We start from the raw sequence: 15606 nt of genomic DNA, 5'->3' as shown, positions 1-15606 counted from the left end.
CCTTTAATAAGCAGGTACCTCTGTTTGTTAACAATCTCCTAATTAGGTGGAGGATATTTAATGGAGGACCAGGGCATTCTTTTAGTAGGAGCCCACCCAACACTCAGATCTTTGTATTTTTCTTAAATTTATGATATGATATGTAAAGTTCAGAACTCAAGTATCCATACACTTTAGCAGTTCAATGTGACTCTCAAACATTCTCAAGAAAATCAACTTTGTAGTTTTCTGAGGAACTTCTGGAACTTTAACTCTATAAAATGAAGGGGATTTTTCACAACAGGCACTGTGGCTCAATGGGTAGTGTTTGAGGATAGTAATTATGTAATTAAAGGATTGCTGGTTCGAATCTCACTATGATCGTATTCCCTCCCCCTTTCTCCTCTGAAAACGTACATCATTTAAATATAAAATTCATCAAATATATGCTAATTAACACATACCTAATCATTATTTTTATGAAAAATGCTTTCTTGTTTCTAATTACATCATGCATTCGAGATTCTGGTTTTCATTGCAAATATATATTCTTAATTATTGTCCTTACATAAATGGTTGATAGTAAATTTTGTTTAAATTAAAATTACATTATAAATTTATTAATAAAATTTTATAAAATATCAATAATTAAGAAGTTACATTTGCAATGGAAACTGGAATTTGCATGTGACATGTAAGAGATGACTGCACTAAGAAGATTCAGAAGGATGTGGGTTGCAGTGGGTACTGGGAGATGAAGAAGCTTGCACAGGGTAGAGTAGCATGGAGAGCTGCATCAAACCAGTATCAGGACTGAAGACCACGACAACAACAACAACAACATGTAATTGTAAACAAGATGGTGTACATTTTTCATGAAAAATAATGATTAGATATGTGTTAATTAGCATATAATTGATGAATTCTTTTATGTCATCTTGTTGTCTCTGTAGAGATGTACCATGAGAAGCAAGGAGAGGTTGTTTGGTGGCCAGTATCCTCTGTCTCTTAACACAAACTGCACACAGTTATTGCCTGGGTTCTATATTAACATAAGAATAGAAGTCACTTAAGTTGTGGTACAAGCTCTTCTGTATAGTCCACGTTAGCCTCACTGCTGTTGCAGTACAAAGTCCTCTATGAACACGGTTATAGTTCTATGTGCTGCCTGTCTCTGAGCTAGAGGCTGTGATTGCGGCTCCGACTCTGTGACACACTGGAGCTCACTCGATGCGACAGACCCAAAGTCACTCCAACAGACTCGGGCCATTTGGTCTGCGGCAGAATGGAAGTATATGATTCTTGTAATGTGCATTTTTTCTCTTAGGAAAGCATAGTTTTAAAGTAATTCTATATATGATTTTTAAAATTTTAATTCTTAAGGGAACTCTTCCCCCCCCCCCTCCTCCCCTCCCCTCCCCTCTCGTTCTCTTACATGAAAGATAAAAGTTTACAGCAGGTTGTTAGGTTTAAGTGCTTGTGATTGATAGCTGTTTCTCCTCCATATCTCAACCTATATTGTTATTCTTTGTGACAAGAAACAAAACTTTTCAAAAATATGGGACATTTTCATTTTATTTTATGTATTTGCATTTGTTATGGGATCAGCTTTAGAAAAGTAAATGCTGATATTTTTATACTGTTTTCTTTGGAATAAATTTTTGCATACTCCACATCAGTTCAGGCAGGGGCTACCTTCATAATCACAGATGTTCTTGTGTTCTAACATATATTAAAATTCAGGATAAAATATAAAACATGATTTTTTTTTTTTTTTTTTTTTTAGTTCAGAAAAAAGTTCCTGGTCGCCAAGGATGGTACATCCATCAACATTTGTCATGTGCCATTTAACGCATATTAAAGTGTTCTGTATGTGGAATGGTTCAAGGTTTTTGTTTATTTTAATTCAATGACTACTTTCCTAAGTGTACCAAGTAGCCTGAAAAAAATATAGTTTGAAATTTTTAATATTTTCCCCCCACCTCAGTGGGTGATTGAAAAGAAGTAATAAATAAAACTAAGTTGGAACTAATAAAATGGCATGATTATCAGTTGAACTGTGTTGAGTCTTCCAAATCGTGTAATACCCTCTGAAACAATGTTCAAGCTTCCAGATTTTTACAAGGAACTCGCCAGAAAAGTCTGGAAAACGACAAGTGAAAAAGAAATGATGTTCAAATAACTAACATATACAAGGGTCCAGAAAAATTTAAACACTCTTTGATAGTCAGTATTAATGAAAAATGACATACCATTACAATTCTTGCATTGGGGGGAGGGGGGGGGGGGGCAACCAAACAGTGTCGATGTTGGTGAACTGTTGATTAAACTACGGCTGACGTTGTTGATGCCGTGATAGCCGCACAGGATGCTTCGCTGGTTTCGCGTAGCTCATTGTGTGTAGCTGGCTTCTGTTCATAACCTTAATTTTTCAAGGTCCCCCATGTGTAGAAATCAAGAAGTGTAAGTTGTGGAGTCTGTGATGGGTACTCAGCAGCTCCTCTTCAACGTATCCATCCTCCAAGTAGATTTCAATCAAAGTAGGTTGCAACCTGTCTGTGGTAGTGAGGTGGTGCGCACTCTCGTTTTAGGTAAAAATTTTCATTTCAAAACATCTTTCACATTGCAGGTAAGACTGATGTTTGCAGCATATAAAGATACACCTCACCAGTTATGCTACCTTCAAAGAAGAATGGAGCAATCAAACCATGTGATGGCAGGCCCCACCACATAGTAACACCTGGTAGATTAATGTGAATGTGAGGCATTTCAGGAACCCAGTACACACAGTTGTCATGGTTTACAGTACCATTCAGTTTGAATTGAACCTTGTCAGATCTGACAACTATCTGTGCAAACCAGTCATCAACGCGAAACATGCTTTCAAGCCACTCACAGTATTCCATCCTTCAATCCAGGCCATCCTGTTTCACAGCATCCAGCAATCTTGGAATGTACACTATCCACTTACTACCACACAAAATTGCAACGATGTGTCATTTTGTTCCAAGTATGTTAACTATCAAAGAGTGTGTACATTTTTCTGGACCCTTTGTATACTACATATATTATTTTTTAAGATTGCAGTTTTTATATCAAAAACTTTTCTAGAACAATCTGGAACCAATGAACTAGTCCTGCATGTTTACCCAAGGGAGGACTCAAAATTGACAGTTCCGTTGGTAACAGGAAAACAAATATAGCAATTCACCAAATTTGTTGTCCAGCAATACCTGTAAGCCGTTGTGAACATTCTGCTGATTTATTAAGTTGTAGGGTCGTTTGTGGAAAGGATTGTGTTTGAAAAGTCTTCTGCTGCAGGCAACAGGAGAGTGAAACGTGTAGGCTGATTACATATCCATAAAAGAGTGATATATAAGAATTTAAAAAAGGTGTGAATATGAATGTTCATTTCAAGACACTCTTTGAAAGTAAATATGGTTCCTGTGATGACATGAAATCAACAGTGACAGTAATGAGACAAAGTAGTCACCTCCTATGGTTGTGAATGAAGTGGTCGGTTTTAGAGGTTGCTATCAGTTCTATTAAGAAACAATGGCCATTTAAGTTAGCAAGACGGCATAAAGAAATGACTGAACATCAAAACATATGTGGTTACTCTTCAAATTAGAAATTCTTTTTTCAGAAGTGAATACACAGAAATAAAATTAGTTACTTCTAAGTAGTGAACATTTAGAGCTGTTGAATTGTGGGCATCCTATGAGGAAGGTACACGTTGTAGAACTCATCACATTTTCCCTGTCAGAGAAAAACGTGTAGCACATTCCATGTGTGCTAAAACACATGGTGGACCAAGGAAGAAATGTAAGATCTGCAAAAGGAGTTTTTGTAAAACAATATCCTTATTATCAAACAATGGAAAATCCAGGAGAAAATAATGACAATATTATGAAAAGATAGATAATGGAAATGTTGAGCTGCAGATAGGCACAACAGAAAGGCTGCTAAACAAGAAAGGATTTGGCCAAAAATTCTTCCCCTGAATTAGACAGCAAACACACACATTCACACAAATGTAACTCTCCTGCATATGATCACTGTCCCAAGCTGCTGAGGCCAGTGTGTGTGTGTGTGATTCATTCAGAAGAAGGCTTTATGGATAAAAACTTATTTGTTTAGCAGTCTTTTTATTGTGCCTATATGCAACTCAACATTACCATTTCTGGTGAGTAGCAATCTACCATTTTCTTAATAATATCCTTATATAATCATCCAATGAATGAATCACATTTTCGTATTGAATACTAGTTTTATCTGGAAGATATACTGAGATATTTAGAGAAAAAGAAGAAAAATGTGTGCTGAATAAGTTAAAACACAAAAAAAAAAAAAAAAAATGCTGACAATGTTACAAAAGTGCCGAAGCTGTGCACATAAATAGCCCTCATCCTGTTTCCCGAAGAGAAAGTTGCAAGAATTCTGCTATCATAAAATGGACGCATGTTTCAGGGAAACAACCCTAGTGAAAAGAATTCAAAAGACTCCTCTGGATTCAAAGGTGATGAAATTTAAAGATCAAGGAAGAAGAAACTTCATTTTCCAATAAAGACTACAGAAATGGCAGAAAAATATTCGGATTCACAACATACATGTGTGACAGTGACTGGTGATTTGCAGATATCAGTTCTGCGTCAAATACATACCTCGTGAACTATATGCTGCCACACAGACCGTACTGGATATAAATTTCCAGCTGAAAGACGGTAGCACTATGAAAAGTGCTCACTTCCATTTCATAATGTTGGACGATTCTGGGCTTCCAATTTGTTATTGGTTCAACGGAAAGGCATCACTCTATATCAGAGGAAAACAGTGACACACCTGAACACATGTTTAGTTCATTGAATTTTTAGCTTAAAGCAGTGTGCACAAAAGTGCTATGCTTTGGAACTTTTATGTTGTGAAATTTGGACATATATTTTAGATTTTTGTATGTTTCAAAGGTGCCTCTGTTATATGTATTTAAGAAGGCTTAAAATGACAAGCCAGATTTCGATTGTGAGACCAAAACATTGAATGTGGGAAAGGAAACAGGTTTAATGTATGACAAAATTTTCAGTCGTTCATAACATCTGTTAAAGAAAGTAGTGGAAGTTCTTCTTTTCAGGGAATGGCATACAATATCATGCTGATCAAAGGAAAAAATCAAAATTTTTGGAGCCAGCATATTAGAAAAACATTTATTGAATTTCAGTTTAAAACAATAGATTGCTACAGCAAACGAGATGTGTCACACTTCTAAACTGAGAATGGCATTTTAATAAGGAAATTATTGTCTTTCAAATAAAAAAGGGCAAGAGAATGTCTCATACTGTTTCAGAAATAGAGTATTTTAATATTTTGCCATAAATAACAGGTGACAAATGTTTAATGTTTGTTAGGCCAATTGCTCTTCCTCCACCCTCCATTCTCCAAAGCAAAGGTATAAATTTCTTAGTTCGCCCTGAATTTTAACATCTGGTGCTATGTAGGTAAGATGCTCTTTCTCTGCCTGTTGTATCTGTGTGGTAAGTTTTTGGCTGTGCATTCAGATACCATTCTTTGCACATTTTTGATGATCCACATCATCGTCATTAGGTGCAACCTGAAGCACTGACCTGCCTTCCACAAGGATGCCAGTGAACAGTGTTGTACAGTGTTGTGGCATGTTCTAGGAATATTTCTTCACAAATTCTTATTGTTGCTTCGATTGGAAATAGATTTTGAGCATTATGGAAACCAAAGGACTTGCTTTTTAGCCATCTGCAGTATCTTTGCCATAGTTCTAACATTGCATCACTCTTCTTGGAGAATTCAGGGTCATTGAGATATGGCAAATGTCATCATCATGTGTCGGCTAGTAGAGAGCAAGCAGTTTTGCAGTCATTTGTGTCTTTTTTCTCCTTCATCTGTATACATCACTGTCATTTTTTCTTATTTTAATTTTTAAAAATCTTGATAGGTTTATAGAAAAAGTCAATTTTCCCATCTGGAGTTTGTACTGTACAACAGGAGTATTTAACATCGTAAATAAGTTACCACATTGACTGTGCTGTTTGGCATTACACATTGCTGCTCTCCTCTGATACAAGGTGTAATACTGTTACAAAGTTTTAAAGTCTCGGTACTACTCACAGCTTTGAGAAACTTTAGGTACTGGGAGAACTTAAGCCTATAGAAGGATTCTTTCAGTAGGTATTAATGCACCTAAATTGTCATGCACCTAAATTGTCATAGCCTTCTCAAAGGGATCCTCCTCCCTTCCCCCAAAACCATCCCTTGCAGACATTTCAGGAATTCCTCACATCAGGGTTGCCTCCCAGTCCTTCATGAAGAACATCCCGACAACCCCCAACATCACCCCAGCTGAATCCCGTGCCATTAAGGAGCTGAAAACAGACCGCTCTATTGTAATCCCCCTGGCGGATAAAGGCTCCACATCTGTGGTACTTGATCGTGTGGAGTGTGTCAACTCTCCGACACCTCAACCTACAAAGCTGTTACCCAGGATCCCATTCCCTCCATCCAGACTGAGCTGCAGAAAATCCTAAAAATCCAAAGTCCCTCACAAGGCCTCACAACGGCTTCCATAGACTTACTCACTCCAACTGAGCCACGTACCCCTACCTTCTACATATTACCCAAAATCCACAAAGAGAACCATCCTGGCCATCCCATTGTAGCAGGCTTCAAAGCCCCAACAGAACGTATCTCAGCTTTGGTAGACCAACACCTCCAACCTATCACCCGCAGAATCCCATCCTACGTCAAGGACACAAACCACTTCCTAGAACGCCTCAAATCCATTCCCACTCCTCTCCCACCTGAAACCTTTCTTGTCACCATAGATGCTACATCCCTTTACACAAACATCCCACACACCGATGGTCTCTCTGCCCTTGAGCACTACCTCTCCCAACGCCCACCCGAAGATCTTCCAAAAACCTCGTTCCTTATCACACTTACCAACTTCATCCTCACCCATAATTACTTCACTTTTGAAGGCCAGACCTACAAACAAATCAGGGGAACTGCCATGGGAACCAGGATGGCTCCGTCCTATGCCAGCCTCTTCATTGGCCGCATGGAGGAGGCTTTCCTGAAGACCCAACAGCTGCTTCCCCTCGCCTGGTATAGGTTTATAGATGACATCTTTGTGGTCTGGACTCATGGTGAAGAAACATTCCTTAATTTCCTCCATAACCTCAACTCCTTTTCGAATCTGGATTTCACCTGGTCCTTCTCCAAAACCCAAGCCACCTTCCTAGATGTTGACCTTCATCTTGTTGAAGCTCATATCCACACCTCTGTCCATATCAAACCCACAAACAAACAACAGTACCTTCACTTTGATAGCTGCCATCCATTCCACACCAAACGCTCCCTTCCCTACAGCCTAGGTATTTGTGGCAAACGTATCTGCTCCTGTGACGAATCCCTCAAGAATTACACCAATAACCTGACCAGTGCTTTCCTCTCCCGCAACTATCCTGCAGACCTTGTCCACAAACAGATCTCCCGAGCAATACATTCCTCCCCGTCCAACAACAATGTTCCTACCCTCAGACCACACAGAAGCATCCCCCTTGTCACCCAATATTATCCTGGCCTCGAATACATCAATAAATTACTCCGCCAGGGATATGACTTTCTCAAGTCAACCCCTGAAATGAGATCATCCCTTGACAAAATTCTCCCCACACCACCCAGAGTTGCCTTTCGTCGCCCCCCTAACCTCCGTAACATTCCCAGACTACCTTCTCTACCCAGCGGTTCCTACCCCTGTAACAGACCCCGCTGCAAAACCTGCCCCATGCATCCCCCCACAACCACATACTCCAGCCCCGCTACTGGTAAAACATACACAATTCAAGGCAGGGCCACGTGTGAAACTACACATGTCATTTATCAGCTGACATGCCTGCACTGTACAGCCTTTTACATTGGTATGACAACACCTAAACTGGCTGAGCGCATGAATGGACACAGACGAAGTGTCCGCCTAGGAGATGTCCAATACCCAGTAGCGGAGCATGCCCTCCAGCATAATTCTAGGGACCCAGGAACCTGCTACACCGTATGTGCCATTTGGCTTCTCCCACCCAACACCAGTCCCTCTGAACTGCGGGGATGGGAACTCGCACTCCAACACATCCTTTCATCCCTCCATCCCCCTGGACTGAACCTACGTTAAACAACCTCACTCCCATTTACTCTTCAGTCTTCTCCTCTTTCCCTTTCCTCTTTAGCCATTCATGCATCTTTTCATCCTACATCTTTATGCTATATACCTCTTTACTTCTGTATGCATCCTCTTTGGTTTGAAGCTGGCACAGTACCTACAGTAGAATATCTTTGGCTTCCCTCTGACAACCATGCCTCCATCCTTGATACCCTCCCTGTTGCTTCATAACCTGAGTTGTGAGTAACTAAATCCACTTTCCCTTCTTCCCTTTCTTTCCCCTCTCTCCTCCCTGATGAAGGAACATTTATTCCGAAAGCTAGGAACTTAAATTTTCAGTTGTTTTTTGTGTATCTATCGGCTGTACTGAGCTGAGGTAAGTACTGGCCAGCTCCTCTATCTCTTTGTTAGTATTTGTTTCACATCTTTATTAGAGATTATCCATTAATTACTTAGATCTGTTAGTTATTTGTTGGTTTTCTGTACTGCTTTGTACTACTAGTTATTTCTTCATAGCTTGCACCCCTCCTATCTAATGGAATGCCTTGCATATGTTTTGCATTCATAGGTTTGATCACCATCTGGCCACTGGCTCAGATTTTCCTAATCACTTAAGAGTAATACCAGTATGGTTCCTTTTAGAAAGACACAACATTTAATTTCCTTCCTCATCCCTGTCCAATCTGTGCTATAGTCTACAACAGCATTTATGACCGTTGAGCCGAGGATGTGCAGTAGACAGCTTCATGGCTAACCAATTGGTACTCTGTCAGTTACTGCATTCCGTACTGTGTAAACTTCCATCATATTTGATTTTTTCCCATAGTAGCCGAAACACCTATGAGGCACCAAGTGTTACACAAACAGGCAAAGGACCTTATTTTTAAAGTGTACTCATTCTTCAGACGTGAAGCAGATTCAGGCGAGCTGGTCTATGATGTTGCTGAAGTCCATAAACCTAATGTATTTGCTGTTTACACACTTTCAGCTGAGTAAACAACACAACATTTCTCATGAGCTGTGTGGCCAGACACCATTAACACTGTTGCCAACTGTAGCACTCTGTCTCTGAAGGCATCATTTATGTTTCATTACATTCCACTGTTCATTCACTTTTAATGCTTGATTCTCCATAAGTCAAATAATGTCAGTTGTGTGGACACGAAGTATCCTTTGGCTAAGCCACTAATATTACTGGACCTTCTTTTATATTGTTCCAGATTCCACTTTCGGACCACAGAGTCTCGTTGATATTGTTGTCACAACACCTGGCAGACTAGTCGACCATCTTAAATCCACACCAAATTTCTCCTTGAAGCACCTGAGGTTTCTGGTTATTGATGAAGCTGACAGAGTAATGGAGTGCATTCAGAATGACTGGCTGTATCATGTGAACAAAAACATCTATGGAAGTAAGTATATATACATATTGTTCCATTTTAAATAGCACAAACTTTGATTTAAAAAAATGCTCTATTAACTATGTAGTGCATAGAACCACTATTTGCATCACACCAGACATTTGTTTTTGTGTTTCAAGAGCCACTTGCAGTAGTTAGATCACCCAGGTCAAGTGATAGCTGTCCTAGCAGCAGTGCATCAGAGTACTTTGAGTTGACACAGCTTCCACAAAAAGCTACTTACTTTACATTTTGTCAGTGTTCTTTAGCTTCAAATCCTATATTTTGTGTGTGTCTGTGTATTTATTGGCCATCTTTAGTATGAATGGGAACTGTGATTGCTATGTTCAGGTGACTCTTTGCTTACAGCTCCAGGCAATTTTGGCTTCAGTTAATCTGAGGGACATCCAGCATGACCCATGTGTACCCTGATCAGTCCACTACTGAGGCTGCCTTGGGTTGTGCCCATACTGAGGTTGATCCCTCACCTGCAGTCAAGTGGGAGGTCATTCCAAGTGGATAGCCTCCCTGATACATCTGATGAACAGATTTCAGGCACTATCTGTGGCTGACGAAGTTCCGGTGCCAGATGAAGTAACTTGCACTGTTCCAGAGAATACACTTAGTTTGTAAGGTCTGGGCATTGACAAAGTGTGGGATTACTGGAAGCTGGGAGCTCCAATGTTAGTCGCTTAATGTGGCCACTTAGGGATATGTCTGCGATGGACAGAAGTAATCCAGCGTGCTCTCAGTGTCTGTACTGGGAGAAGTCATTTCAGATGTGAAACAAGTGCTTTCCGTTAGCCATGAAGAGCACTGGATACATCCAACTGAATCAGAGGCTCAGACAGTTCTGCAACCATGTAGGTTGCAGATTTCTCGGTTTGCATCTTAGGGTGGAGTGTTTCCGGGTTCTGCTAAATAGGACAGGAAATGGCAACACGGGTAGTGGGGGCTGTGTGTGTGTGTGTTGGGGGGGGGGGGGGGGCTGCTTTTTAGGCTAGGGTGGTCTTGGAAAAGTGCAGAAAGGGCTTCAGTTTCAAAGGGTGCTGGAGAAATACAGAAGCAGATAGACATAGGAACAACTAGTAGTGTAGTTGTATGCTGTTGTAGCTGTGTTGGAAAAGAACCACAGCTACAAGCACTCATAGAAAGCTCTGTGTCTCAAATCTTCATAGGTGCAGAAAGCTGGCTGAAGCCAGAAATAAATTCATCCAAAAGTTTTACAAAAGGCTAGATTAAATACAGTTGGTGGAGAGTTTATCGCTGTCAGAAGTAGTTTACCTTGTAGTGAAATTGAAGTAGATAGTTTCTTTGAGCTAGTTTGGTTGAGTCTACACTTGACAACTGGGATACATTGGTAATTGGTTGCTTTTACTGGCGTCACAAATGTGATACAGTTGCTGAACAGTTCAAAGAAAACTTGAGTGTCATTTCCCTGTAGGTACCCCAGTTATAAAGTTACAGTTGATGGTGACTTCAATCCAACCTTGACATGTTGGCGAAAATACATGTTTAAAGTCTTTGGTTGGCATAAAAGTCATCTGAAATCTTTACTAAAAACCTTCTCTGAAAATGATTTTGAACTGCTAGTTCACGGGCCCACTTGAAGTGTAAATGGTTGTGAAAACATACATGACCTCTTACAAACAAATAATCCTGACCAAACAAGGATCATCATGGCAGACACAGAAATTGGTAACCCCAAGGTTTCTATAGCTAGACTGAATGTTGTAGCATCCAAATCCACCGAAAATAAACTAAAAATACATCTATGTAAAAAAAGCAGATAAAAACTCATTTGACACCTTCCTAAGACACAGACTTTACTCCTTCTAATCTGACTATGTATGTGTGAACCAGATGTGGTTTAAATTCCAAGAAAGAGAATGAATGGCAATTAAGAGATATTTAACAGATAATTAAACATTGAAAAATCCAGCATGGAATGTAACAATATTATGAAAAGAATAGTTGCTACTCACCATACAGTGGAGATGCTGAATCACAGATAGGCACAACAAAAATATTGTCACAAAATAAGCTTTTGGCCAAGTGTGTGTGTGTGTGTGTGTGTGTGTGTGTGTGTGTGTGTGTGTGTGTGTGTGACATACACACACACACACACACGTGCGACTGCATACTCTGGCAGCTGAAGGCACATGTGTGCGTCTGTTGTGCTTATCTGCGACCCAGCATCTCCGCTGTAAAGTGAGTAGCAATTATCCTTTTCACAATATTGTTACATACCAGATAATTAATAGAGATGGTACTGATCTGCCATGGTACAGGTTAGAACACTGCTGCAGAAGCAACAAAAAAAAAAAAAACACTAAATTTAACAAATACAAAATCCCAAAGCTTGGCGAAGTTTACAGAGGCTCAAAATTTAGTGCAAACTTCAATGTGAGATGCTGTTAATTATTTCTACAACAAAACCCTTTCTTGAAATTTAGCAGAAAACCCAAACAGGCTCTGATCATATGTAATGTACACCAGTAGCAAGGCACTATCAATACCTCCACTGCGTGATAACAGTGATCATGTTATTGATGATAGTACTACTAAATCAGAGCTACACTCCAGAATTCGAATCCAGAACAACTGCCAATGTGAGTAACTATGAAGTAGATGTTCTCAGTGTAGCGAAGCAGCTTAAAACCCATAAGAAAGGCAAGGCTCCCGGTCAAGATTGTATACTAGTCAGGTTACTTTCAGAGTATGCTGGTACAATAGCTCCTTATTTAGCAGTTGTATACAATCACTAGCTTATTGAGAGATCCATGCCCAAAGTCTGGAAAGTTGCACAAGTCACACCAATACCTGAGAAAGGAAATAGGAGTAACATGCTGGATATAACTAACATCGATCTGCAGTAGGATTTTGCAACATTACTGTGCTTGTACATTATGAATCACCTCAAAGAAAACAATTTTTTGACAAATGGCCAACCTGGGTTCGAAAAATACCATTCTTGTGAAACACAACTGGCTCTATATTGTCACAAAGTAACGAGTGTTATCGTCAGGGGACATCAAATTGATTCCTTATTTTTAGATGTCCAGAAGGCTTTTGACACTGTTCCTAACAAGTGACTTCTAATTAAATTGCTCGCCTATGGAGTATCATCTCAGTTGCGTGACTGCATTGTGGTTTCCTGTCAGAAAGGTCTCTGTCTGTAATAATTGATGGAAAATCAGTGAGTAAAATGGAAGTAATAGCTGGTGTTCCCAAAGGAAGTTTTATAGACCCTCTGTTGTTCCTGACTTATATAAACGATTTAGGAGACAGTGTCAGCTGTCTTCTTGGATTGTTTGCAGATGGTGGTGTGATCAAAGATCAAAGCAGACTATGAAGTCATCAAGGTCCTATGTACATTCCGAGCCTGATACACTGCTACCAGTGTCAACATTATAACCACACTCAAGTGTCCTGTCGAACCCTGTCCAAAGGCAAGAGGGATGTTCACGAGGATCATCACTTGCCTCTTCCTCCCTGCTGTATCAATTGAAATGCAATTTCGTCTCAGAACGTCCCATGAATCTCAGTGAGCAGGCCATCCAGGAGACCTGGGTGAAGGAAAAAGTGCCTTACCCCGTTGTCGCTCGCAAGTTGTTGCGAAGTCAAAAGCTCTGTGTTTTACCATTTGGCAGTTAGAATACCGTTCTTGTTACACCTTGCTCCACGAAGGACACGACCATCAGATTTGTGACCTCAAATTCAGCACCATGATTGTAAAAGCACCCAATGTCACTGTAGGATCCCCGTCTTCTCCTCCAGCTGTGCAACAAGCCACCAACAGTGAAACCACCTGCTACACAACCGACAGGCTAGAAACAACAGAAGGAATACTCCTGTGAATACTTCTTACATTCCTCTCCACAGTGGTGCCGCTTGATACGCCACAAACCATTTTCTACCCTGGAATGCACAGGCCAACCCGTTCAGATTGTCAGTCATTACTCTCCTCCTATGCAATGTTCACAGTTCCTCCAATCTAACTTTTGCAGCATTAGATCCATCAAGGAGCCATTACAGCTGCTCTTTGAATCACAGTGTCCAATTGTTTTCTGTGTCCAGGAAACACAATTACAACTTCAAGACCACTTTGACTTCTCACATTTCTGTCTGGTCCAGTTCAACCTTCCCCCTGAGGACGGCATTACATCTGTTGGGGGAGTCGTGCTCCTCATCCATTCACAGTCAAACCATCTCGCTAAACACCCAGCTGCAAGCTGTTTCTGTCGACATTTTCCTTCCTCACTTCATCTTGTCTCTTTTGTACCATATGCATGTCTCTTCATTCAGTGTCACTAGGCAGACCTCCTCCAGCTTATGGGCAAGATACTCACCCCTTTTTGCTGCTTGGTGACTTTAACACACACCATCCCCTTTGGGATTCTCCCAGAACCTGTCCAGGAGGTGCCCTCTTGGCTGACCTTCTCAATCAATTCAACCTCATCTCACTTAACACTGGAGCAACCATGTTCCTTTCAGACTCCACAAACGCCTGTTCCCATTTCGACCTCTCGTTCTGCACAGCCCAGCTTGCCCGTCATTTCGAGTGGTCCATTATCTCTGACACGTACTCGAGTGACAATTTCCTGTGTGCTATCTCTTTGTTAACTCTTACTCCACCTACATCTACACCCAATTGGCCACTTTCTAAGGCCAACTGGAGGCTTTACTTCTCCCTGGCAACCTTTGACGGACAACATTTCCCCAGTTGTGATGACCAGGTAGAATACTTACTTACTACTGCAGAATGTTCCATTCCTTGCACTTCACTTTTACCTTGCCATGTCCTGATCCTTTGGTGGACTAAGGTGTGCAGCAATGCAATTCGCGCACAGAGATGTGTTCTCCCTATTTTGAAACATCGTCTTATGATGGTGAACTGCATTTGTTATAAACAGTTACGTGTGAAGTGTCATGCATTCTTCGGATTAGCAAAAAGCTAGCTAGATTTTGTTTACTAGTTCGTTTAACTGTTCCACTCCCCCTTCCGTAGTGGGGACCAACCTCCGACATCTCTCTGGGACCATGACCCGTTCCCAACTTCTGGCCTGACTGTAGTAGATCATGTCATTATGGAACCCAACCCCATCGCTATCTTCAGCACCTTGGGCTTCTGTTTTGTGAAGCTTTTGAACTCCACGCACTATCGCCCCGTGTTCCTTCATCAGAAACAAGCGGAGGTGGCTCGGGTGATCCCTTCTCCTCTCAGACTTGTGAATGTTACAGTGCTGCCTTTACTATGCAAGAGATAGATCATGTTTTCACTTCATCCTGATCTTCTGCCCCAGAGCCAGACGATGTTCATATTGAAATGTTTTTCTCTTGCGGGCAAGCACTTCCTCCTTCATACATACAATCCCATCTGGGCGGATGGCACATTCCCGGACACTGGTGTGAAGCCACTGTTTTACCCATACTTAAGCGTGTTTGGGGACAAACACCTCCCTTTTAGCTAACACCCCATTTCTCTCACTGGATGTGTTTGCAAAGTGAGGGAATGTATGATTCATGCCCAGCTGGTATAGCAGCTAGAGGCATACAATTTACTAACCACTGCACAATGTTAATTTTGAGCCCACTGTTCTGCAGTAGACCATCTTGTCACTTTGTCAAACCACGTCATTAACGGTTTTCTGAGGAACTACTAGATTGTGGCTATGTTTCTTTTATTTGGAGAAAGCCCACAACACCTGCTGGAGGACTGGCATCATCTGTACTCGCTATGAATGGTGCTTCCAAGGCCGCCAGCCTCATTTCATTCAGGATTTTTTAAAAGACAAGAGTCTTCAAGGTATGTGTGGCTTCTGCATTGTGGGACACCTTTATCCCGGAAAGTGGAGTGCCTCAGGTCTATGTACAGAGCATTGCCCACTTTGCTATCCTCATTAACCCTGTTATGGCCTGTCTCCTGCTAGGCATCTGTGGCTCCCTGTTTGTTGGCAATTTTGTGATCTGTTGCAGGTCTCCACAGACTAGTCTTAAGCAGCATCTTCAGAAATGTCTTGATCGTCTTTACTTGTGGAGTGT

The 15606-nt window shown here is 40.9% G+C and overlaps 1 protein-coding gene across 4 annotated transcripts in view; it reads left to right on the top strand.

Annotated features, from left to right (window-relative positions):
• Positions 1 to 15606, top strand: part of LOC126267968 (probable ATP-dependent RNA helicase Dbp73D) — a 143122-nt gene that overhangs the window by 66714 nt on the left and 60802 nt on the right. For all 4 annotated transcript variants that reach the window (XM_049973313.1, XM_049973312.1, XM_049973314.1 and 1 more), the window contains one exon: positions 9382 to 9573. In XM_049973313.1, coding sequence (XP_049829270.1) covers positions 9382 to 9573 — 192 coding nt within the window. The remainder of the gene's footprint in view (positions 1 to 9381; positions 9574 to 15606) is intronic.

The sequence above is a fragment of the Schistocerca gregaria genome, chromosome 4, assembly GCF_023897955.1.
Source record: "Schistocerca gregaria isolate iqSchGreg1 chromosome 4, iqSchGreg1.2, whole genome shotgun sequence".
NCBI classification, from domain to species: domain Eukaryota; kingdom Metazoa; phylum Arthropoda; class Insecta; order Orthoptera; family Acrididae; genus Schistocerca; species Schistocerca gregaria.
Note: the sequence above shows the minus strand (reverse complement) of the source record. Positions and strands in the feature narration are given on the sequence as shown.